A 27579-nucleotide genomic window follows, 5' to 3' on the forward strand; every position below is an offset into this window, starting at 1 on the left:
GTGAAATAAACCACAGCTCATACTCCACTACTTCATCAATAACTTTTACTGTAAAGTGACAATAGTGCAGATCAGCCCAAATTTCCACGTGCATATGGTATAAAAGGTTTCCCTATTGAAAAACCTTACACCTCAAGACAAGCCATACTCCTTGCACTCAGTTCTCAGGTGACAAGCTCACCTCTCTCCACCCCCCATGAGAAGTGGGTAACAAGAACAATGGCTAATCTTATCCAAACCAAAAGTCCTAATACTCCAAGTGGTAAAAAAAATAACAAGTTGTTTCATTTACTGAGATCCTGCACAGTAAGTATCTTAAGTTATTAGTTTGTACAGAGCTTCAGCAATACAGCATAAGTGACATTAAGTAGTTTTAATCTGCTTTTATAGCTCCATTAACTTCCCCTTCAAGAAATTAGATTTTCATTTATTAACTATGCTTAAGGCATACAATTGCAGTTCAGTTCCTTGTACTCCACATGATGAAAAACATGAATCCCATGAAATAAAATCACTGCAGCTTTGCTGGTGACCCTACCTCAGGTCTCACAGGATCTTCAATCCCAACAACAGCAATGCATGTCAGCCCAGTAACAATATCATTTTCGTTGTCCCATTCTGGCTCAGGCTCCCCTGCTGGGAAGTCTCTGAATGCCAGGCAGATGGTTCTGAGACCTTCAGAAGCCATTGGCTCAATTACAGTTTTCACAATATCATCGCGGTCCCTAGGTCTAAATACCTTTGGTTCTCCATTAGCACTCAGTATTTTGAAGCACCTGGAAAGAAAAGTTTGAAGAGTTATCAAATTTTAACTAGAAATTCAGCTCACTGAGCTTATCAGTCAACTGCAATAAGTTTCTATAAGCTGTGTTTTTGCTAGACTCAAACACAAAAGCACAAAAAGCCAGTAGGGTATCTTTAAGGTAATCTTCTCCAAATGCACTTTACTCCTTCAGTTGAAAAACATACTTTCTGTAGAATGTTAAACTGAGCCTATCATCCTAGGATGAAAGTAATGCCCAACAAATTTCACATACAAACATCAGTCACCTCCCAGAAATATCCATTTCTCCACTGTATGTAAACAGACTGTTGTCTGCACTGGTTGAGTCAGGCAATCCAGTTTCAAGCTCACCAAAATAATCCCATCTTGTTAACAGCAATACAGTCTCAGAAATAAGTACACTTTCAGAACATGCATGCGCTGCTTGAGCAGCTGCAAGCACTAAACTTACAGCACTATAAGCAAACTGCTACCCTTAAGAACAAAAAAGTTTGCAGCCCTTCCCCTTCCCCCCAGTCTAAGTGCAGAGAATTCAGAGAGCATCTGGTATGTGAGGCAATGTGAAATATTAAATTAAAAACAAACATTGAAACTGATTTTTAAATGTTTGTATAGGAGACTAGATTCACCACTATGCACTCTAGCATTTCAATACATGCTCTCCTAGTTATGTTTCTTCATGCCAAAAATGCCACTGCTTTCATGGAGAGTATATATATTTCATTAATATTGATGCCATGAATATAACACTACCAATGATTTTGAACAAGAAATTAAATTTTTCTCCTATGTTCTTTGCAAAGTTTTGCCATAAAGTAACGCTATTATCCATTAGTTTTACAAATTAGTACTACTACAGCACCTGAAAAAAAAAGGAATTCAATACTTTCATTAAATATCAAGATCAGACCTTGCAGACCCGCAAATATGAGAAATGTTACACTCAAGTGTACAGGATTTAGGGAATTCCCTAAAAGTTTGTACCTAATACAGAAAATAAAAATGAAGCAGTCCCTTAGAGCTTCAAAATTCATATCATAACAGAAATTCAAAGTCTATGTGACTTTTCTGATTTTACTTATCTATTCAAATGTCATCAGTCACTAAGGATATCTAGAATTAGCTGCAATCATAAGGCTGGTGACAAATTCAAACATTCCAAAATGACTAAATACACATAAATAAATTCTATGCAAAACTGCACTGGAACTCACTTCAAATATTTGACTTAGTGATAAGGAAAGAAAAAAGAAAGTGCTCTACCTGAAAGCATTTCTGCATTTCTTCTACACTCATTAATGACTCATTTGTGTCTTATAAATGTTCATGTTTAAGTTTCAGTATTCAAGTGTAGTTACATATGCTATAATAGAGAAGGAGCAGCACAACTGACAAAACAGATTACAAGTACTGCATAGGAAGGAGCTTATGATGGCTAAATCCTTGTCCTATTCAGTCCATACTCTGAAGTAGTTTCCCACTTAGACACTATTCCTATAATATCCAAATCAGTCTAGGTTTTCTTGTTCTTTGCCAAATGCCCTTATTATTTATTTTATTATTTCAGTTACTAAGTCAACTACGTGAGTCTGGGATGGCTGAGTTCTAGCAACTTCTACAGTTCATTTGTCCAATATTATAAGCTACAAAAAGCTTCAAAAGGTGGAAGTAAGGTGAATATAGGCAGACCTATTCATTGATAAGGTTTGGCTTAAAATCTAGCTATGCAAAAACAAGTACAAATTTTAAGTTCCATATTAAGAGGAACAAGAGTCCTTTAAAGACTGACATTTTGCTCTGAGCACAAAAATTGAAGAGAAGGAAGAGTTAGTATTTTTTCTTTAGTACATTAGTACTTTCCTAGGCAATGCATTGGGGAGCTATTAACAAGCAAAAATGCAAATTTAACTCATTAATATAATCAGTTATGTGCTCCTCAGACTAGAAAGAGTTTGACCTCAGAACCAAAGTGGGCCTGGCTACCAAATGCTGTTCCCAGAGAACATGATGCATACATGTTTGACGCCTCTCCACACCTAGTTAAGAGTTACCACAGCTGTCTTCACATCTATAAAGGTTTGTCCCAGTGGTACCTAATCTCTCTCTAAGTCTAATCTTATCCTAATAAATCCTTTATAGGTGGGCAGATGGATAAGGAAGCAATTGCTTTGTCACATTAAAACCCCTCAAGTTGCTAGAACATTCAAGTTCAACCTCCTGTTAAAATTATCAACTTCAACATAAAGTTGCAAAGTCTAAGCAGTAATATGCTAAAAGTAATCACTTTTCAAAGGTACAAGCCCTTCCTGGAATTTACGCATATCAACTGATGGGACTTTACTATAAGGCAGGTGAGCATTTTGTTCAATCACACCTAAAAGTAAAATAGCTTAACTAAAGCATGAGACCATCTCATTTTGGTTTTTTGTTTTGAGGGGTAGGGTTGGGGTGTTTGAAGTAAAATAACTAAAGTGCTAATGGCCCATCTTACTGTAGAAAGTCAAACACCTTAAGGAAACACAAGGGTATAGGACTGCTGCACTTAACTGTGATTAGAGAAACAAAAATTTCACAGACTATGTCACAATGTTGTTTAGCATGTTAGTCTCTCCACCTATCACAACATTTAGTGAAAGTTAAAGTGCTGAATCACAGTAAGAGTTGTTCTTACTTTTTAAGAACTATCTCAGAGGCACCTTTACTGAATATCCGGAAACTGCCATCAGAGTTTTTCAACACAGTACTCATCGATTTTCTAACAGAGTTGAAGGTGTACACTTTATACAAATCCTCTTCTGGTATCTCATTTCTTACGTCCTGATAATCACGTTTTAAATCCAAGAGCAATCCCAGCAAGGCACATTCAGTTTTATTTCCAACATGACGTGGTAGGCCACCTTCTTTTTCAGGAGGCTGCAAGAACAGGAACCATCACTGATTAGGTTGACTTATAAACCACTGAAGCACAGCACTTAGAAAACAAGGAAGGACAAACTTAGTTCTGGGATGGGGAAGTTTTCTTTTTCAGTAATTACTTAATAAATTCCTATGAGTCATAATCCAAAGTTATACTGCTGCTTTTTAAAAGTACATTCTGTACCTATTTAGGATCTTTCAATCCTTCAGAAAACACCCATTAAGTTTGTATCAGTCCCAACATGACCTTTATAAAAGAAATTTTCTATTACTTTAAATATTTATCTGATCAATTGAGTGTAGACCCTGAACAATTGTTTTGGATTTTAGAAGTACAGATAAGTTCACATATACTGACTTCAGCAAGATAAATGGCATTATTTCTGCTGAATTAAAGCATTCTCTCCTGTAATAATTCGTCAATGACTTAGACTATGACCACATCACCTGTTAGCCTTCTTCTGAAAAAACTAAGTCTTTAAGCTTCTTAAGTCTCACTACAAGTTCTGTTTTCGAGGCCATGGCCTATTTAACTGGAAAGAATTCAGAAACAAGTTTCCAATCCTTTAATACCAGAAAAAGTTTCTTATCTCAACATGTGTGATATGCACATATTAATCCTATAAGGAGTATTTTTCTCAAAATATTTTAGCTTCTATACATGTAACACTACAGTGTTTTGTGCAGCAAAAAAGGGATGAGCACTTAATCTGACATATCTCAGGTGGCTAGAACTGAACTACATTAATCATAAGTCAGTGGTCCATTTTCATTGTTTATAGCTGCAAGATTTTGAATTTGACTGTACTGAATACTCACACTTAGAAAATACTCACTTTAATATGCAGTTTAAGACATCCAATTCTGGGTGCCCCAGTATGAGAGATATCAACATCCAGCTGTAAGTGCATCCACGGCACACAAAGATAATAAGGAGACTCAAGCACCTGACATATGAGGATGAGCTGAAAGGGCTGGAACTGTTCAGTTGGGAGAAGACAATGCTCTGGGAGAGAAACTTTTTGTTCTACATTGAATGCCTGAATAAGGCAGGTGGTTGGAACAATGGTAAGGACTGTCTAGCCAGACCTTCCTACTGCTACCCAGTGAGAGGACAACAGGCAATGGATAGAAACTGAAGATTTTGAAACTCCATTCTAAGATAAGGAAACGTCTTTTACTCTGAGGGTGATACAATACATGATCAAGCTGCCCAAAAGGTTGCAAAGTCTCCACCCTCTGAGATTCTTCAATCCTGAGTGAGTGTCCTGAGCAATGTGCTCTGCCTGACTCCACATTGATCAGGAGGAGTTGATTCCACATTGATCAGAGGTTCTCTCAAGAGGTCCCTTTCAGCCCTCTGGTTCTGTAAAGCAGCTTAACTCTACTGCAGTGGATGTAATTCAGTTAAAATTGTAGTAATAAGGGACTTGGTCAGCTTACATACAGCTACGTTGTTCTTGATTTAGAAAGAGCTTTAGAAAACAGACTGTGAAACTCTTGCTGTAACTCATTGTAGAATTTCCATATTGTTTCAGAGAAATCAGTGCTGTCAACTTTATGTGCTGCCTCAAGTACTGCTATTGTGGAAAGTCTTGCAGATGTATCATTTTTATTGGCTGATAAGTAGCTTTTGAACCGAGTTTTCACTGTTATTTGTGTACAAAGCATCCAAAGTGGAGGCTTCTACAAAACCTTGAAATGCTACTTCAATTACTAAATGCTACTTATTTTTATTGCCTGAAGAATGTAAGTTAAACAACATGTTGGAATAACTACAGCAAGGAAGCTGTGTAACAGTCCATTAGTCTTTCATTTAAAAACATTTTGTAAATTTCAAACAAGATTTTGGCAAATACGTTACAATTCTAAAGTTTACAAACTTACACAGCAGTATCTGGAATAAAAATCCATTAAAATCCTTACCAGTAGTTATATTTTTCATTATATTTTATTTAATGCATTATTCTTAAATATGAATTTGAGTTAATTTTAACACAAATTTCAGTAGCACTCAAATCCAGGCAAAACACTCTTTAAGTGGGGTAAACAGTCCCACTTATAAAAACAAATAACTGAACTTGAAAGGAAATTATCTTGGAATTTTATCTTTGAATGATCAGTTCAAACTGAAATAAGCTATTTTTCCCATTCAGTTTCAAATGAATGGCTGAGCAATTTACAGCAGGTACAAAATACCTTACCATGCACTGTACCACATATTTACACCAAAATTTCCTGTGGCCATCAGACAATTTGCATCTTTTGAGGAAGTTACTCTGTTATCTTGATGGAATGAAAAAATCCACTTACCAGTATTTTGGAAGTGTAAGCACAATTAACAGAAATTCCTGTCACAAGATAAGCCATAGTTTTCTCTGGAATAGCTTCTGGTTCTGGAATTTTTTTATAATGTTTTTCATTGATGTAGGCTTGGACCACTGTCATTCTGTTCATAGTCAATGTTCCAGTTTTATCTGAGCAAATAGCTGTTGCATTGCCCATAGTTTCACATGCATCCAGATGTCTCACCAAGTTATTATCTTTCATCATTTTCTAAGGAAATAAAAGCAGTTAACAGCAATCCATAACCATTACTTTACTTCAGAAATAATCATTTATGGGATCTAGTCTTACACAACACTTTCAGAAAACAGTCAATTAAGTCAACTGGCATATTTCAGAGGAAGAACTTGCAGCTGTCACTTTCTGTATAGATTCCTCCAAGTCCATTATGTCACAGTAAACCTCATTTTGAACAAGATACATAAATACAGTCTTAATCTCCTCTACCTGCATGTCACACTGACTATTAATACTATTCATCTCTTAGCAGCAAACAATATAATAATATTTAGAAACTGAGAAGCTTATAACCATATTTAGAAATTGAGAACAGGTGAAGTTTGAGCTTTACCAGATACAATGTTTAAAAAGTATTTCTGCTTATGAGAAAAGTCTATAATGTAACTTATTAGATCTATCTGAAGATCAGATAATACAGATTTCAAAGATCTTAGATTCAGACTTATAATCAAATACAAAGTGGGAACTTAATGTTTCAACTAAAATAGTGAGGATTACATGAGTAACATAGGTTAAATATCACTTTAAATTATTTCCCTAACAGACTTGTATAGTATTTTCACCTCTAAGAGGAAGCTGAATTGCAAATTATACAATAAGGCCACTACTAGTAAGTGCTGTAAGTTATGAATTTAGAACACAGCCTAAGCACCTACCATCTTTACAATTAGATTTTAGATAAGTAATCAGTCTCAGCATGCTGATGCAGTAAGAAAATTAAGAAAACACAGAGCTTAAGTTAAAAAACATGCTGCTTAGTAAGCAGAAAACAAACTATTCAGTCTTCAAAAAAAAATTAATCTGGAAGCTTTCATAGCAGTTGTTTAATGCATCAGCTAGGTACAAGTTTACACAAAGTTCAACTACAAACTGTAAGACATCTGTTTTTTAAGCAAATGCTACAATGCATATGGCATACTCCATATGCAATACTATATGCAATACTGAACCCATTCATCTTGTTCTGGTGGCAACAGGCTGGCAATGCTCACTGCTCGTCAGTGTGTATTCATTAAAAAATGAAGAAAAGTAGTGCAGAAGAATTCTTATGCAGTTCAGAAAACAAGAAAAGCTTCTTCCCAGTCTAACATATATATAATATATACATACATATATATATGTAATATATATAATATATATACATATATATGTAATATATATGTAATATATATATATATGCAGCATTTGCATTTAACAGCTGATGAATATGGCCACCTACCTTGAAAAAGTCTATTTGCCCTCTATCTACTTACCTTAACAGAGTAAGCCAGAGATATAGTGACTGCAAGTGGAAGACCTTCTGGTACCGCCACCACCAAGACTGTAACTCCAATAATGAAGAACTTCACAAAATACTGAATATAAATTGGGGTACATTCAGCAAGCCAAGGTCTCTTCTGAACCCAGAAGGTATCAATTACAAAATATAACACAAGGATAATGACTGTGATTGCAGACATCAACAAACCTTGTTAAAAAGAGAATAAACAGTTTTAAGAAAGTATCTCAAATATTTGGCAATCCAGACTGTAGATACATGCAAATACTTCTGCCCTTATACAAGCTAGATTAGAACTAAGGTTTCAAACAGGCAAGTCAAAACATGGAGGAAGTTCTCAGAGGTGTTCCAGCTTCCAATGCAAGTATTTCCTCATGCATTTCACCTAGAAATTCCTAGAAATCTTTTTTTCTCCAATTTAATTGAAAAGCATGGAGCTAATTAGTAACAGGACAGACCAATATGTAAAGTAAATTGACTAAGCAGAACAAGAAGTGAAAAAATTCAGGAGGTCTTCACCAATGTTATGCTGACTGATTCAGTAGAGTGCTTCGGTGCAGTTTCAAAGCAGGAGGACAGGAAAATCCATGCATGAAGTAGATGAGTATTAAGGCTGTGTGGGGAACTACAATGGGTCAAAAGGTACATGAAGGAAAACAACACTTCTTGGAAGATATTGGGAAATAAAAATCTTTGATGAGGACAGTAGTTTACAGTGCACATAAAATGGAATTTTTTAATCTCACTGAAAAATTAACATCACCATACACAATTGCCAAGTGTTACAGCTAAGAGTTTCATTGCTCCATTTCAGGCTGTAACTGTCTAATCATGAAAATGCTGAAGTCAGCCCTTCTTGAGCTGTGGGCTGGGCTACAAGTGTTCTTGAAATTCCTTCCAGCCTGAACCTTTCAACAATTTTACATGGACCAAGATAAATCCTGAAATATTTGAATTAAACAACTATGCACCAGATAATATAGCCTAAATTTTATACTTAACTTCACTGTTGTTTTAGCCTACTCTCAAGCAGCAACAGTCTACCAAATATTTTGACAAGGCAGCTGAATATTAGCTGATAAAAAAGTAGGAAGTCAATAAAAATGTTATGTATCAGCACAGTATATGTTAAGTGGAAAATTCTAAGCCTCTGAAAGCATAGCGATAATCTCGTTGACTGTACCACATTTTCCAGGCTTACAGTTCACTTAGTACATTGCTAAATGCTATATCTATCCTAAAAAGACCTTTTGTAGCATTTGTCCAATGTTATGAAGCTGGAATGTACCCTCCTAGAAGCTAGCACTTGAAAGCCTGACTCTATTTAACTAAGGAAAAATAAAAGCCATCCACATAACATAGTCTGAGAGGCCATCAGCATACTCAGGCACAGCAGCATACTTACATGCATTAGAATTTTGCACTTAAGTAGCCAGCCTTGAGTGGTTTGATTATTTTATCTCCTCACAAACTATGCATGGTCCAACATTTTTAAACATGACATCAACATAAGGAGAGTACTGAGAGATTGTACCTGCTTTGCCAATCTGAACTGCGAGCTTTGTGAGTTTGCCTTGGAGAACTGACTTTTCCTTCTTTGGCAAGTTTGCTTTTTTCTTGTCTTTCTCATCTCCATCTCCACCATCCTCACTCTTCAGTGGCTGCATTTCCATGGCTGCACCATCCTGAGCTTTAGCTAGAAGTTAGGATGAAAAAAAGTTTAGCCATTGGTGATTTTCCCAAATCAAGGATACCTAAAAATCTTAATATGCAGCTCCACTAAATATAATAGCACTGAGTATTATTTTGTATCCAGAGAAGACATAATATACATGAATGTTTAAATAAATGTATTGAGTATAGGTGATAGAATACCACGTTCAGTGAAGCATTTGTTTTGGGCAGATTCACTTATGCCATCTTTACATAAGCACTTTGGATATAAGCATTCAATAAGCATTTTTATAGGGAAGTCTGTATTCATCTACACTCTTAGAAAACAGATTTGCAAGAAAGAATCAGAGAACCTACATTTACCTTTGTTACGGTTTTCAACAGCTCCATCTTGCTTTTTACCTGTCAGAGAGGGGAAAAAGTTGTGTTTTAAGCTGGTTTGTGCATAATTCATTCTTTTTTTAATGTTTTTATATAGTAACTACATTACTCTGCTAAAACAGGAAACTGCATTAAAAAAAAAAAAAAGTAAAATATGTAAGTCAGCTCACAGAAACAACTCATGGCTCTTTTTGGACTTCACTTTTCCAATACAAGACTGCTGCAGTCTACCATGGTTAAGTTTGCACGAATTACTGATACTGACACTTGGCTTGTGAGGAAAGCTTCACAAAAGACCCTGACATGTTTTTCTAGGAAAGATATTTGTGACAATTAAGTGATTCTGGTGGCCTCCATCTTGCTGTGTTCTTCCAATACTTGCCACCAGTATCTGGCTACCTCTGTAAATAAACTGAAGAGTCTCACTTTGAGAAGCAGTGCTTTTGTACAATATTGCAGAAGCTACTGTGGTATAAAATATTCATAAATCCATAGCAAAGTTTAGTGGAGGTATGGCACTGGATTACTATTTACACAAACATAAGCAAAAATCTGTAGGCAATATACCATACATCACTGTGAGAATAGCTGAAGTTCATAATAAAATAACACTCCTACTTGTGATCAGAAATGGAGCTCAACAAAGAAGGACAGCTCAATAAAGAAGGACAGTGAAATAAAAGAATTTAAGAAGTGAAATATTAAAGGTTGGAAGACTAACACATCATGTGTTTTGGGGGGCTTAGAAAGTGACAAACTTTATTTCTAAGTAGAGGAAGCAAGGGTTATAATTACTGTTTGTGATAACCTAAAATAAAAGCATAAAATTGAGAAACTTAGAACAAAACCCAAACATTTTCAGTATTACTGCTAATTCACCAAGTCTTTGGTCTTAGGTTATGTAGACTGAAATTTACAAGAGTACACAGGTAGAAGAAAATCAAGTTGTCAAGCATCCTGTCTGGCATAACATTTAATACCTCCACTACACTATTACTGTAGACACAGTCTGATTTCTATACATAAGATTCCTCCTAGTGTTCTCACAACAGCTGAACAGAAAAAAAACCCCACCATATTCACTTTCTCCAGAAGATGCCACCTCAGACTTCTTAAGAACTTATCATTGTTTCCTGATTTTGTATTTGTTCTCCCCCACTTCCCCACTTCCTCTTTCAAGAACGAAGTTCTACATTTGAGTTACTTGTAACTCCTTGTACATACATTTGCTTTCACTCTGAACCATGCCATGCAAAGCCAGCTAAATATAGTCCCTTTAATCTCCTTAACATTCACAGGGAAGTTAATTTAGTTTAACCTGAGTTTTGTGAAGGAGAATCTTATTAGGCACCTAACTTAAGGGAAAGAGGAACATATCTATCTTGGGAGACAAAAAACCCCACAGTGCTTGTGTCCATAGAGACACCTAAACACTACTTGTCAAAGAGACTTCTGCTTTTAGAATGATAAACACTGGCAGAATATTAATAAAAACTATAATCCACGGCGTATCTCCTGTAGCAACTGGTACTGTTATTTGTTTAATTCTCCTTCCTCTGTAGGGGAAGAGCACACGACGGCAACTGTTTCACACTAACGACTGCAAGTGTTGCAGGTCAGCTTTTACTTTTCGCTGTCATGCTGGAGCTTGAAACTAACTTGGAACGTTCAATTCTTCTTGTAACAGTTTTTTTTTTTTTTACTTGTAAAGAAACTCGCTACTTTTTTTTCAAGTTTCAAGAAGGGTTAGAATTGTAAAGTATTTGTGGGTTAGGGCAAGACAAAAAAACTTCAATCTCAATTCCTGCACAGAGCACACACTTTAGCAATTGCCTGTTGAGTTTAAAAGTCTCTGAGAATATTAAACACATTTCTGTGTGACTTTTCATTATTGTCTTGTATCCCTCTGCTAAAAAAATAGTAACTTTGGTTTATAATTTAATTTTTTGTTCTAGTGCCAAGAAGCCCTAGACTTAGCCCCATCCAGAAGACTGCATAATGGTTTATGAAAAACTATCCATGAAGCTCAGTCCTGAACATGTCTTGTGAGCAGTACTATCAAAACATTACTGCATAACATTTCTAAGCTTTGATTCTCAAGATAAAGGCTAAGGTTAGATAAGTGACCTTATAATAAGGAAGACAGCCCATTTAATTCTTTACAGAAGGGCTCCAAAATATGCTCAGTTACAAGCCCCTCATCCTTCCAAAAACTAAGTTACAAGGAATTTGTGTTGTGTATATCGCTGAGCATTCAAAATTTCAGCTCTGAAGAAAAGGAGTGGCAGAAATGCCACTCAAAATATCACAGAAAATGTCTGCACATTTTTTCTCATAATCAGTCATATATGTTTAAGTTATCCACAAGCTCAGCAGTATGAAAGACTTAAGCTTCTCTCCTTCAAGTGTTATAGAAGAACTCCCTACAAGGGGCATTTTCTATCTGTCAAATGCAGAACTAGATACTTACTAGGTTGAACTTCATAACAACTTGTTTTACATAAACAAGTATTTGCTATTAGACATCAATGTACCTTGAAGTTACACAAGATGAGATGTTAATTATTTATACATTTATACATACATTATGTATGGCTAATTAGGAATTGCAAACTTTCCAAACTCTGACTGAACAATGAGATCTGAAGTTTAACTAAATTCCATGTGACAAGAATTAGCAGTAGTAGTGCACTCTCAGGTCACTGGACCTAAATTGTTTTTCCTGTGAAACCTACAGAAGGTATGATTTTTTAAAAAAGCTTTCTGGCTTTGGATGACTAGAAAATGTTTTTATCCAGTAATATTCAAAAGTTCACCACCATCCCCGCTCCCATACCAAGGTATTTAAGATTAATATTCCTACTTTTCTTTTCCTTCTTTTCTTTTTCCTTCTCCTTCTCTTCTTCATCTCCACCAGCCCCAAGTAAGGTAAAGATGATTCCAGTCTGAGAGTTCACACCTACAGCAGTAACCACCATTCTTCCAGAGCCTTCCATCACATGTGTGCCTGAAAGATTGAACCAGGATTTCCACTGAGATGTGAGCAGTTATATGGCAGGGTACACAAGTACTTTGAGGAAATAAGCTTTTAAACTTGACTCTGTTGAAACTCTGAGCTGTGTATATGTACCTCTGTGCTCCCCTAAAGCTTTAGCTGCTAAAGTTATCTGGAAAGTAAACTCATAAGCAACTATACAAAATGTTTGTCACTTTTGTATGTCTGATCACTCCAACAAAGTTCTGTACTTTTTGGACTGGTTTGGGATAGTTCTAGGAGTCAACCTAGACAAAAAAATCAATTTGCTAGTTTTAACCACAAAATTTTAAATAACCAGCTTACTGCAGAAACAAACTATTTAATTCAAAAATTGCCAAATGCTACACACCTGACAGCAGCATAGGATCTCTGTCCAGAGATTTCTTGACATGATCAGATTCTCCAGTCAGCGAGCTTTCATCAATTTTGAGGTCATTTCCTTGAATGAGTACACCATCAGCCGGTAAAAGGTCACCTAAAAGAGATCAATGGGTTTGTTGACTGCCATTCCTTTTTTAAAAATAAAAGAAAGTTCAACTTTAAAAATTTGTTTACCATATTTCACTTGTGCAATATCTCCAACAATTATGTCAGCTACTGGTATTTGGATGACTTGGCCACCTCTGATGACTGTGAATTTCTGTTCTTGTTCAATACGGCTCTGCAATCCCCGAAATTGTTTCTCTTTACTCCAGTCATTGAAAGCTGTTACTAATACCACACAAACTACAGACAGGAGGATTGCTGCTCCTTCAATCCAACCTGCTTCAGATTCCTCCTCTTCTTCACCAACATTTACTGATCCACATACTGCAGAAAACAGGTTTTAGATTTAAGAAATTTCACAAAGATATTTCAACAATGAAAAGTTTTGGCAAACAAAAAACTTAGAGTTGCTAAACATTTTCCATGCTAATCTGCTGTGCAATTTCACCTTTATTTCCCTAAGAGTAACGCACAAAGAAGCTAAAGAACCTGAAAGCTAGAGCAACTTGAGGAAGTTAAACCACACTGTTAGCTGAACACAAGAGAAGTTGATATAGTTTCCCATCCTAATTTTGTTAAATGATGGCATAAGAATATCAGACTGGTAAACAACATTCTACTTTGTCAACATATACCACTTCACATTTGTCTTTACAAACCAGATATCACTGAAAAAATTGAATTAAATAAAGTCCCAATCCCTTTATTTTCGGTTTAGAAGTATAACTATAGCTTCATTTCTTAAATTATTAAGTTGCCCGTGTCATATCACAAATCAAGGAAACTTTAAGACTTGCTGACTCCCCAGAGAAAGCCCATGACTGCAAATTATAAATTGCTTAAATATTTGAGGCAAAGCTAAAAAAACCTCACTTGCACAGAGACTGGATTTCAAACAAGTCCTTGTTCCTGCTGCTTGTAATTTACCTTTGGTCAGAATCATACCAGATCATGACCAAGGAAATCTCATGTTGCCCTTTTAAGGCAAGCTAGAGTTTTAGTAATGTGCTCTCAATAAGGAACAATAAGCTGCTTTTCCACTGACTTACTGTCTCCTATCAGATTTACAGTATAGGCATGCTGAACCAGGAAAGTCAGTAGTATAATAATAGTAGATACCTACTTTTCAAGAAGTTTACTTACATGATTCATTCCCTCCTGGAGGCTGGTAAAAAGAAAGGCCCAAGGATACTACGGCTGCAATTTCTAATATAATTAGTGTAACATCCTGTAGTGCTTCCCATACTAACTGAAGAAATGTTTTTGGCTTTTTAGGAGGTATAAAGTTCTTCCCAAAAACTGCTTCTCTCCTTTCTATATCTGCTGGATTTCCACTTAAACCTATTTAACAATAAGACAAAGTTAGTGACACTTACACACACTTCACCCTCACATTAGAAGTGACTGAAGTTTCCCACTCATGGAATCAAGTCCCACTCCATATTTCAGTAACAAATCCAAAAAAAGCCACATCTCAAACATAACTATGTAAGTAATACCCTTAAATCAGAATCACTATAGAAAGCCAGCTATATTTTACAATTCTCACCTTGCCAAAATAAAGTTGATGGTCTACCTGCTTAATATGTCACTTAATATGACATAGGAACAGAGTAATAATAACACACATACCTTCGTTCAAAGTAAACAAGTTTGCAAGACAAGATCATTAGTAGAGTTACTACTACTGAGACTGAGTAGCACCATAAAGCTTTAGCAAGACCACAGCCCGTGAAGGCAGCTCTGGTTCCCAGTGTAGGGATTCTGTATTCAGACACAACATCCTAGGATCCTAAAAGTAATGTAACATTTATAATGAGATGTTTATTATAATTAAAAATGTAAGTATTATAATTATTATCTTTCCATCATCATAATTATATAAAATACTATTAAAAGTTTTGAAGCTCTCTGCAGACATCATAGGGACAGATGCAACCACTTTATGATGCTGCTTCCACCTGGAGTGGTGGTAGTAATTTGTTCATCTGAAGCTTCACTTTCTATCTACTCTCACACAGAGAGAGCCCATGTTTAGCACTATGCCAGGTCTGTCACCTCAGTTTTGTACCTATCTTCTTTCTTATATGGCATATGTGAGTCCTCTTCTGTCTCAATTCTTGTACTATCCTTAACAAACACCAGCAGACAAGAGTGAGGGGCCTACATGAAAAGCTACAGCTACAGCTTGGCTACAGCTTGCCAAGATCTTAAAGGAATAAGAATAAAGGAATAACAAGTATTTTCAGTGCAAACTCATGCCGTCAGTGTCTTCTGTGAGCACATCTCCTGGCTACTCCTCTAAAAATTTCCAGCTGACTAACCCACTATTCAGAATTAAGCTTATTCTTCAAATCAAAATTGCCAAACTTCAAGGCATGTTCAGAGCAAAGGTCTAGATACTTTAATCATATTGACCCCAAGGTTATGATTAGCCCCAGCTTAAAGACAATTATTTTCTTAGTAGCAATTTTTTTTAGTAGCTAACCCAACTGCTTAGTGATAAAAGCATTGCAAACATGCTAGGTAATAAATAAGAACAGCAGACACTGCAGCTGGCTTTCATAATAAGGGGGTATTTAACACCTCTAACAGATATTTCCAAGAATCATCACACATTTCAAGAAATTTGCAAAGGTTACTGAGCTGCAAATCTCAATTTTAAATACTAACAACTGCTATGGAATCACTTAACTGAAAAGCAAACTATATGCAGATCTCTTCAAAAGAGAAATTAAACATCCTCTGTGTACATGACAAACTACATTTATTCTAACAATCTTCAATTCACCTTGAATTCATGTCTTTGAAGGTTTAATAGAAAGGAGAAATTATACTCATTAGCCATAACCTTACACTTCTTGCAGTTCAAGCTTTAAGGTGCTTACTTTTACTCTCAACTCAAAGAGCACTGCAAGACTATTTTCAAAATCAAACTATACATTACAGGATCTACAGAAACTCAGGATAGCATGGTCATTCCAAAAGGCCGGGCTGTATTGCTATTTTGCAAAAGATACTACTTCTCCATTCCTTTAATATGGCAGAGTTTGGAAATTTATTTACATAATGTTAGCAACATCACTCTTCCTCCCTTTCCAAGGTACCACAGTGCAGAACATCAGAAGTATACAACAAAGGTCTCTGAAAAATGAAAAGTGTTTCCAAATGAGACTATATAAAATCAAGCTACTATCAGAACCACTTAGTGAAGATTAGTAAATAAGCCTAGCAAAGAAAAACCATTTGTATTTTTAGTATACACTATAATACACCATGCACCATTACTGAACTTGCTACATTTACCAGACAGCTGGCAATTTCACAGTTCACAATCTACAATCATGAGATCAAAACTACTGCTATTATAGTCTTAATTATGTGTCTTAACTAGGGCAATTTATGCTATTTGGGGTTAAGTTTGAAAAATATTAGCCAAGGTACTAGTTAATAGATACATCAAACATTAATTTTGCACATTTGCATACATGTAATCAGTAAAGTCTGCTCAGTGTCATTTTTTAAAGTAATACTGGTGAAGGATTGTTCCCATTTCTCATTTCAAATCAGATAAGTTTGATCCAAATTTTGCCTGAAAATAGACGTTGTCTCACATGGTCAACAACTTCACAGCAAGAAATAGAACAAGCTGAACTCATCCACTGTGCACCATGTCAGAACTACCTGTACTTTTCCTGTGAAGCCCCCGGTAATTACATAGCGGTAAGAGTGTCATGTCATAAAAAAGCATCTGATTAGGAAAAGGTGTCATAGGGCCTTGCACGTGCACACACGAGATTTTAGGGAGCTAGTATTAGCCTAATGCATAACAGTTTTCTGTAAGGTCTTCCCTAGACTTTTTTCCATTAGTATTGTCGCCCTCTCTAAACTTATGGTTATAATTCGATAAAAGCAGACACCTAGTTCTACCTTTACAAGAGCTCTCCAGTACTACCTCCAGAAAGTTTACAGCAGGTTACCTGACAGAGAGGCTGATTCTCTAAAATTTCATGTTGTGGTTTAGAGCCAAAATGACACCTCTGTTGGACGTTCTGTTCTAACTCAATTAACCTTTTCTGAGCCTGCTAACATGTTCAGCTGTTGAGTCTTTGGTGTATTTATGAGCTTCTCTCACACTTAAAGGATGACACCTTTTTATTAAGTCAGCGACTGTATGTAACTGATTGTGGTGTACATCTAAATGTCAAATCCTTTTGAAAGTTAAAGGCCTTGATCACACAGCCCTCAGTACAGCACAATCAATATGCAGGAAAGGGCATCCAACCCTTGAGTTTTAGTTCACTGACATGTGACATGCTTAGTAACCTGCATGTTTGTTATATTAAGAGACAAAGTGAATCCTGCAGTATACGAAGTATTTGGTGCTATGTAAAATTGTATGTCCACCTAGATTGCAGTAATAATGGACCTTTAGCCTTGCAGATCACTGTACAACAGAATTCTACTCTCGCTTCAATTCCCAACTGTAGAAACTTTTCCTTTCATGGAGAAAGGAAAACTGCCTTTCAATACTATGCAACAGGTCAACAGGGTAACAAGAGCCAATTGCTCCTGAGCAGTGTTACACTGCCTATACACTACAGTGCTTCACACACATGCACTGTACTTTACAACTACCAAGGAACAGAAGTTTGTACTGCTCAAGTTTTACAAACTTTTTCATCCTGAAATTGGTCTACTCTCATTCACTGGTAGTTCAGCCATGTCAGCTGGCTACTTTCAGGTAAGAGGAACCCTGTTCATCTACTGATAATTTTAGGAGTTTGGAAATCTGGCTTCAAAAGCAGATCAAGCCAAAACATGCTGAATGCAGATGTACCCAGAGGTACCTTACGGCATTAGTAGGCTGTTCTTGGTCCAAGAAGACAAATCTTTCCATAGCATTTCTGAAGAACAGAAAGCAACGGCTCTCCAGGATTAAGACAGCAGGTACTTTACTGCTACCAACATGACACCACATCTGCTAAAATCTATGTGAGTTCTTCAGTGCAGAGACACTACAATTTGCCAAAATCTGAATTTTGGTAATTCTCAATTGCTCTCAACAGCAGGACTTCACAATAAGTTTCAGTTAATGTTTCTACATATTTTTACTTAAGTACAGTTTACTGCTAGTATACTACAGTATGTAGATACAACAGTACCTTATGAAGGATGATTTCAATCTTTCACAAATACACTTAATAGTTTTCATTTACTTTGGAAGAAAGCAGTAAGAAAAAGTCAGGTCTTAAGGAGAACTTCTGGAAGGTTCTCAAGAAGGAAACTAAATAAATTTATTTACTTATTTCTTCACATTTGTACATTCTATCTTGGAGTAATAACTCTAGATAGCAAAAGCATGTTGTAGCCACATATTACAGAATGCTACTAAGTCCAACATGGTAAAGACTCCATAAGAGATGCTTACTTCTAGGGAATAAGATTGTATAATCACTTTGCAAACCTTCCTCTAAGAGTACATAATCAATGCTTCAAGTTATATTGATAGTTATTTTGCATAGCTCACATTAAATCTACAGAAATACTGCAGATTTAAAAACTAGATCCTGCTATTACGAATCCAACATAACACCAACAGAAAACATGTAATCAGTTTTTAAAATTGCTGCATTAGCAAATCCAAGAACTAGGTAGCCACACAGAAGCATTAATAAGCCTTGCATTAGAATATTAAAACCCAGTGCTCTACAACAGCATGATCTGAATTGTGAACTCTAGGTCATATGAACTATTCAGAAAACTGATGCTTTCACAGTGAGTTGAGCACTGCTATGTTGCATTACTGTTTCATATGTGGATGCCTACCTCAATGAACTTTGTTCCAAGTGCAACTTCATTAATACAACATCTCACATGCAGCTAGACCAACTGAAAAAAACTTGCTTTCTTATTACCATGGCATACTTCTGTCTTAAAGGCACAAGAAGCAATATTTTGTATGGTAACTAAAATGCTTTTACAAACTTTGTTCTATTAAAAAAAGCAGTTTGCTGACTAAGACTTTTCCTAAATGGAGCTTCTTCAATAAGTGCTAAAATTTACTTACCTTCATTTGGTGAAGTTTTCAACTTTGTACAGATGCCATGTACATCACCATAGCATTCCTGTATTTTATGCAGTGCATCTGCAGCTCGAAGTTCCATAAGAGAACGGAGCTCTGCAAGAGTAACTCCAAAATCTCCATGATTAGCTTCTTTTACAGCATTTTTTACGCTGCTATATGCAACTGAGTTGTTTGCCATGTCACCCATGATGCATGCAGTCTTTAGCGTAGACAGTTTCCAGCAAGGAACAAAATTTCAACTTAAAATATTTCCAAAAGGAAAATAAATCCTCTGGGTATGAAGACAGTCAGGAGAGCAGACACATCACCCAAGCAAGAGAGCCCGTCTGGAGAGATATCTCTGAGGTCGTCCCATGGTGCGTTCTGTTCCCCAAAGCCAAAAGGTATGTACAGTCTAGGGAGAGAATAAATACACATTCAGTTACATAACAGCTATACTGAAATGCATTGTAAGACAATCTTTACTCTTTGCACTAAGGTTACAGAAGAAATTTATTTTTTTAATTTCCTATAATATTTTTAGTTCGCATTCCGCAGGCAGGAGTGACAAGGAAGAAAATGGATGTTTCCCATCCCAAAACAACCTTGCATTATTGGATTTCCTTAAATCATTAACTTTGTAACAACTGTTGCCTTTAACACTGGCATTTTCCTTCAAATGTTCATCATCAAGCAGCAACCTTTAAAAATACCTAAAATTAAATCTGTTTCCAGGGAAATGGAAACATCTACAAGTGATGTCACATGGGGAAAGAACATGCTCAGGTTAAAAATCCCCACTTTCCAATGATGCCCTCACCTCAGAGTTTGGAAGAGCAAGCAGTTTTTTGTTCCCATTTGTGCAAAACTCAAGAAAAAACTACAAGACTAAGCTAGCCCACACATGAAGTACTTTCGTATTCTAAGTAGGATTATATCTTCAGGCAGACCTAGCTCTTAATAAATTTTACATCCATACAGTTTTAGCCCTGCTCCAGCTCACTTCATCACAACTCAAGCCTTGCACAATATCTCCATTAAAATCTTTGAAGAGAGGGGAAAATTGCACAATATCACCTTTCTGCAGAAGGGATGACCAAACTGAGAGCAGTTCTTCCATCTGATGATCTATGTATTGTAGCTGAGAAATTATCATCTAGCCACAGGACTCTGAACTTGCACAGGCATTCTATACATAATCCCTGCTCAGATGACATACTTTGCACGTACACATGTTGCTACACAATGGTGCAGTGCACACATAAACTCCTCATGCCTGTGTAAAGATTTGCTATGTGCCAAAACCAGACTTCTGATCATGTAAATCAGCTTTATTGGCATAATGAAGTGCAATGAGCATGTGTAACAACATATTCCCCTACAAAACATGACTGCCAGGCACAGATGAACAATAACTTGGACACTTCCAGGTCAAGAAGACCCTCAGGTGTCATATGCCTAGCAAAGGCAAAAATAGGAAGGCAATGCATCAGCAAACAAAAGATTTCTAAATACTTCCCTGCCAGCTTAAAGTACTGTTTGGCTGAACTGCTGAGTTCATGTTGAAGTAAAGGTATAAGAACCCAATTACCAGAAATGTAAAGTCTTGGTTCCAGGAAAGACTCAGATTTCTACTTTGGAAATAATCAGATGTAGCTACACTAAACCTACCATTTAAAGCACCATGACAGAGTACTTTGCCCTGAACAGCCACTGACACTGTAAACCCCTGAACTGCTGTCACCTGACCACAAGTGACAGGCTCATCTCTGGCAGAACTACAACATCTAGAACTGCAACTGCTCTTCTCTTCCTGTCACAGGAGATTCTAAGGAAACCACTGTCCATGGCTGTTTTCCAGAAAGTGACAAAAAGCATAAATCAATCAATATTCACATGCATAAAATTTCCAACATTCTATAATACCAAAAAAGTTCTTAAATTTTATTAACTAAAATTTTAAAATTAATTTTAAGATTTAATTTTAAATCTTCATTGTTTTCTCTGTTACTTGCAAGAAAATGTTGCAACAATTGAAGAGTCCAAGATGATGATGTTAACCTGCATGCTAGGATACAGTTTTGATTAAGACTCTAGTGAGTTCTGTTAGAATATCCTGCAAGTGAAGAATTTCACGCAAACCATGTATGAAAGAGTTTTCTTTAAAGAAGACAGGCCAAATTGTTATCTAATGCCCAAAAGCTGGATGTTGTTGTCCAGCTGGTAGCCTAGGAGGAATTATCAGCTGGCATCTGATCATAAGCTATGACAGTATAACAAGAAGCAGATCAGGCAAATGAGTTTGTATAGCTATGGAGAAGATGCTGCAGCTGCTAATTAGGCAAAAATAGACCAAGCAGAAGGCCCTACAACCAATTACAACAAACTTGATTCAATTTTAATTAAGAAAAGCTCTGTTCAAGCCTCTGGCAGGAGCCCTGTACTCGATGCCCAAATACATCCAAATCCAAGAGTGAAGGGATAGGAAAAACTACAGCTCTAGTCACTGTTCACTTGTTATCAAAAAGTTTTAATACTTTCAATCTCCATATATATCCATAGAGTGGGCCAAACTTGCTTTTATATGCAACTAAACTTAAGAGTGGTAACTCTGCCGAGTCATAACTCAGTGTGCTTTGTACTCCAGTTCTAATCTCTCTATGCATCCATATCAATTTTTACTAATAAATAGTAATGAGATTAATCATTAATAAGTTTATACTGAAGGGGGTCCACATATGCTCTAAATGCCATCCCAACATACCAATCAACTCATAGGGTTCACAGGGAAATTCAATAAGCATTCATTAACTACAAAAACAGTGCAATTCTACAGATCAGGTCTAGTAGTGATACAAATTATTTGGTGACTTATGTAATCAAAGAACTCTGGAAAATTGAAAGGAACAGTGTGAAGATTTCAAATTCTGAATACTGAACAAGTGCAGTGTTGCTCCAGATCACAAAAATTTAATTAAACATTATCAATTTTTACACAAAATCAGACCAGGATCTGCTTCAGTAGACATTTTAACAGAGAGAGCTTCTTGTCATACAGGTACAGGATGGACATAGCCTAACACAGATTTTTCTGTAGGAATCAAAAAAAAAAATTCTTTAAGAAATATCCTTAATGCAGTTTTGATGCAAAACCTTGCAACATTCAGTTACTGTTACAGCAAGTTCCAAGAGTCTGTTTTTGTAATATTAGTGGCGATCCATAATGAAACTATTATGACTGCAATTTAGTAGCATTAAAGAAAGTGCCATTTTAAAGCTACAAAGATCATTTAACAGTATTTATCTTCTCAACTAATGAAATATTTTGTTTTCACCAGTGTTTTAGTTCTCAAGTGTTACATCAGTCATTTGAAATAACTAAATAGCATGAGCTCTGAAGCACTATAGTTTAAAGCAACTCATCTCAAACTTCCAATCTGTTAATACCTCAAATTTTAAATTCAAGAAACAGTTATCAAGCTGAAACACATTTATACACCAGTGAAGTTCCAGCCTATTTAAAGTTTAATTCAGTTGAAGTTTTGTGTTAGTGTCCAGCTTAAACAAGCTGCATACAAAATGATTAAAATGTCTGTCTTTCATTAGACACATCAGATTTTGGATAATACTTTATCACCAACACCTGGTTCATCCCTTTATATCAGTGAGACTAAGAATAACTTAAAAGCTATTCTCTGCCACACTCAAGTGACTAAAAAACTTGAACTGCAGAGGCACATTTCAATAGCAGCACATACTCTCATAGGGAGGATTCAGATACTTATGTAAATCCCTCCTTGCTGCTCTTTGGTTGTAGTAACCTCACTGATACATCATATCATTGTACATGCTTATGAGGAATAACTTCCTTACCCAAATCAAATCACTATTTATTGCTAAGGGACTGTGTTTTGTTACCAGACAAAGACACTAATTCAAGCCCATAATCCATTAAACAAAGATTAGACCACTTTGCCAGTGTTGGAAGCTCAACAACATCATAAGTTTCTGTAGTTGGACTGGAGAAAGGAAAAGCTCTAAACAGAAGTCTTCGTGTAGAGATGCTTACCAAAGCATGAAGAGACTACAGATTACTTTTCTATTTAGTGCTACCAGAACATTCTGCACTGACCAAATTAGAAACTGCAACATGTTTTTTGAAGTGTTCCTGTGGTGGCACAATTACTATTGCCCAGATGCACAGAACGTAGCATACCTTAGACCTCTATCCAAGCTTTTCCTATGATTACATTTACATTTAATACTTGCTTCACTAACTTACAAGGAAATACAATTTTCTTAATCAATATTAAAACACTTAAGTGCACTCATACCTCAAGAGTCAAAACTTCAGCAATTATGAATAGTTCAATTTAATTTATACATCTGCTTGAACAGTATGCATTCGGATATTGGGCATTAACTGGTAGCATTTGACCTTCAGCAACAAACTAAAACTGGGCCCTGTAATATAGGAAAGGGCTTGCAAAGTGATTATCTCAGGAAAGACTTTGTTTAATCTAATTTGTTCAATGAATACCAGACAGATCTGCCTATCAAGAAGCTGTTGTGATAAAAACTCTCCCCATATGTTTCAGTTGTCATGCCTTTTAACCTGCCTACAGCTTCAAAGATATTAAAAAAAATATAATATGCTTTTGCATACTACAGTTTGGGTGTGAGCCACAGTTTCAAGCCATCACGTAACATTGCAGGGATGTGGGGAAGAAAGAAAGGAAGGTCTGCAATATCATTATAATGGAATATTATTATAATGAAGAGTAACTGTAACTGAGAAAGTAACCTGGAAATCAAACTGAAATTGACTGAGGTCTTGTGCTCTGAAGGGTCAAACTTCTTACTCTAAAAGACAGATTCTCCCACCTACTTGACAGGCTACAGAAACTCACCAGCTGTTTCACAAGGAACATGAATGAATGCTGATGAAGCAAAACATTAATACAGAACAGTGTGCATTTACAAGTCTCTATTCTGTAAGTTAAAATGTGCCTAACTGAACAAATAGGAGTTAAATCATTTCAGTGCCTTTCAATTGTTTTAGAACAAACATCTCCAGACAGCCTGGTTTATGAAAAGACATGTACGAGTAGACTGAAGAACTAAGAGGAAAAGGGCACAAACGAAGTTTTTAGCATACCACCTTCAGCCTTAAATATGCCAACAGTGTTGCAATGACAAGTTTCAGTTATTACAGCTTATGTGCTATAAACTGTAAATTCAAAGGTCACAACTTTTGTTTAGTTTTCAAAGAGAAATCTGATTTAATTCTGAAGCCTAATCTCCCGGGAAGCAGATGTACTTACCTATCTGAAATAAAAACTGGCCTAGATTCTGCATTGGATCTAAACACTTTACAGTACACTGGTACTGTCCCTGCTCATTGCAGGGAGATTAGACAAGATGGCATTTAAAGGTCCTTTCAAACCAAATTATTCTGTGATGTACAGCACTTAATCTAAGGGATTTCTGCTGCCTATTGTGATTGACACTTGTACAAATCATGTCACCCATTGGTGGTTTCTTTCCTTTAAGATCCCAAATTTATTTCGTATTGAAATTATAGCAAACAAATTGGGACTACAGTCTGAAGTTGGTTTGGTAATAGTACAAATTACACAGGTTCTGCATAATTTTCCTCCTGGTTTGGTAGTAGCAAGGAAAAATTGCATGTCTTGAAGGCGAGCTATTATGGCATGGACAAAAGCTTCTCCTACAAAGCAGTTTGGTCCACAGCCTCTACCAGAAGCTCAGCAAGCAAGCAGACATTTTATTATGCCATCAACCATCTGCACATGCCTGCATTGCCCTGCCTTGTCCAAGCCATGGCCTCTCCCCACTCACTAAACAACTCAGTTCTAGCTGAAGTGACACCTGGATTAAGAAACAAGATCAGAAAGTGCTGGATAGAATAGTCTGAGTAGGAAACTATTTTATCAAGTGTTTAAACTAATGATTAGCTTTCTGAGGTAACCAAATAGATATTACTGATCCAAAAATAGACAGTCTGATGGCAATATGAAGGACTCCAGAAAAGCCTATGACCAATTTCAAGAAGCATCAGACTTTGAGACATACTGGAAAATCCCAGAGGACAATACCAATGTGATCATCATTAAAGAAAGCAACAAGTGTTCCATATGTTTGAAATACAGGCTTTCACAGTCACTTATTTCATATCACATTGCTGGCTTGTCCACAAGATGACAAAATCTTAAAAGACAAAACCATGCAAAAGTGTCAAGTTTGTAACCACTTTAAACACTTTTCTGCAATCCACAGCTATGATCAACACTCAGGCAGCTTCTCTCTTCTCTGCCCGGAGGCCCTGAAGCTTCCTTCTCTGTACTACTTTTTCCTAAGCTCATCTACTTTCTGCTCCGTGATGACCCTATAAACTAAAGGCTACATTCAAGAGGACTGTTTGCAATACAAGGTTACTCCAGTTTAAGGCTATCATCCCAGTGGAAAAAAAAAGTTTTAACATCTAGATGGGATTCTGTCCCATCCAGAATCATTTTGAGTGAGCTTAAGCACCTAAAATGCATTTACTCTGTGTGTCAGTTTCCTCATCTAATTTGAGGTGAGTGAAGCTGCCAAAATTTTGACTAAGGCAGCTGATGGCTGAAGGCAACCCTGCTGGTGTTTAAAATGCAAGAAAAAAAAAGTTCGCCCAAAGCCCATCAATATTGTCCTTTCCTTCAGATCCACGGAGTTCTAAAAAAGATGACTGAGGATTTTAAGTCTCTTTATCCTGCACACTTTAGGATAATTATGCTGTAAACTAAGTTCTTTTAACAGATCTGTCATATTAATAGCTAAATATATAAACCTAAAAGTGGTTTTTTTTTTTAATGTAGTAAAGTCATCCATTAACAAATATTCACATTACTAGGTTCATCCACAACTTACCACACTTTTCTCATCAACATTTGTCAAAACCATATTGACAAAAATTACAAGACAAAGATGAACTTTTATAAAAAATTATAGGGTGGTAGTATGGCAACCAACTCACTAAAATTACACCTCATAAGACTACAGAGTTAACTGGCATTCCCAAAGTGCAAAATGTGTTCTGGTCACAAACCCTGACAGGTGTGTGTTAAATGAGGCATATGACATCACTATATGCAACTAAATTTCAAGTAAAAGTAAAGTGAGATGGTACCAAATTTCATCCAACAGATATGGAGCTGGATTCATGGATTTCAGATACTTGTTGCATTTAGAGCTCAGCGCAATGCATCCAGCTGGTCAGTTCTCAAAATGTCAGCAAACCAGCAGCTGACTTCTTTTCACCTTTTTTTTCACAGAACTTATATTTACCATTTCATCCTGATTTGAATACTTGCCATTTTTTCTTTCAGAAAGTATTATTTTATGCTAATATCCATTTATGCAGAGCAGTAGGCATTTGACTGTGATCATACTTCATGACATCAAAGAGATGCAAAAAGCTCTTTAGATTTACAAGCCTTCAGGCAAAAGGCAAAAGTCCATTCTTACTTGATTTTTCTTGTATTCAGAAAACTTCAAAGAAATTTAAAATTAGTCTTAAAATTACTAGGAAATATTTATGCCTATGAGATTGAGCCGAATTACTTCCATAAAGACACTCTGTATATAACCAATTCCTTTCTATTAGAGCAATAAAATTAACTTTGGCAAAGTTTTAAGGCTTTTTTTGCTACTTTGGACTAGCTTACTGCTAAGTACAAACAGCACCACAAAATAGTCTATATGCTCATTGAACCATAACAGGTAATATATAAAATCATGATATTAATGCAGTAAAGGATCCATTTATGATCCGCAAAATTACCATTCTAACCAAGCAAGGGATTGGAATGTAAGAAAAATAAAACAAAAACTTCAGGTCTGGTCACCCATCTCAATGAGCCCACACTATGATGCTAAATTGGATACGTGTTTTGTCCTCTTGTGGTCAAAGTTTAAGAAGCTTCCTTCTTGGCCTGTAACAATCCAGTTTGAGAACCTTCAACTTCGGATTTTTCACAAGCCTTTTGGAAATACCAGACCACAGTATACCCTTATCCTCAAAGAGACTGACTTCTTCAGAAACCTATAGTTTGAAAACTATGGCACTCTTTCCCTGAATGTCATTAATTCCTGCCTGCCAGAAATACACTAAATAAACTGGCTAAAAGAGTAATTCTGAGAAAATCCTTTTCAAAAACTGCAATTATGTTTGCCATCTTCTCTTCCTAAGGAGACAGAGGCTTTTTAAATTCAAATATCATAACTAGTCCACAATTGAGCAGCACTTTAAGAAATACTTCACAACTTTGCTGCTCCTGCTGGTTATGTCAAGGGGTTCAGGGGTCCTT

The 27579-nt window shown here is 36.2% G+C and overlaps 1 protein-coding gene across 14 annotated transcripts in view; it reads right to left on the reverse strand.

The window, feature by feature from the left end:
- ATP2B1 (ATPase plasma membrane Ca2+ transporting 1) overlaps positions 1-27579 on the reverse strand; it is a 60368-nt gene that overhangs the window by 14868 nt on the left and 17921 nt on the right. For all 14 annotated transcript variants that reach the window (XM_085570214.1, XM_085570205.1, XM_085570208.1 and 11 more), the window contains exons 2-12: positions 19214-19625; positions 14287-14484; positions 13213-13467; positions 13007-13132; positions 12484-12627; positions 9603-9641; positions 9100-9261; positions 7540-7754; positions 6014-6256; positions 3456-3697; positions 539-776 (exon numbers count right to left, since the gene is read on the reverse strand). In XM_085570214.1, the coding sequence (XP_085426340.1) occupies positions 539-776; positions 3456-3697; positions 6014-6256; positions 7540-7754; positions 9100-9261; positions 9603-9641; positions 12484-12627; positions 13007-13132; positions 13213-13467; positions 14287-14484; positions 19214-19418 (2067 nt within the window). In that variant the 5' untranslated portion in view covers positions 19419-19625. The remainder of the gene's footprint in view (positions 1-538; positions 777-3455; positions 3698-6013; positions 6257-7539; positions 7755-9099; positions 9262-9602; positions 9642-12483; positions 12628-13006; positions 13133-13212; positions 13468-14286; positions 14485-19213; positions 19626-27579) is intronic.

Source organism: Lonchura striata, chromosome 1A (assembly GCF_050655825.1).
Source record: "Lonchura striata isolate lonStrDom1 chromosome 1A, ASM5065582v1, whole genome shotgun sequence".
NCBI lineage: Eukaryota > Metazoa > Chordata > Aves > Passeriformes > Estrildidae > Lonchura > Lonchura striata.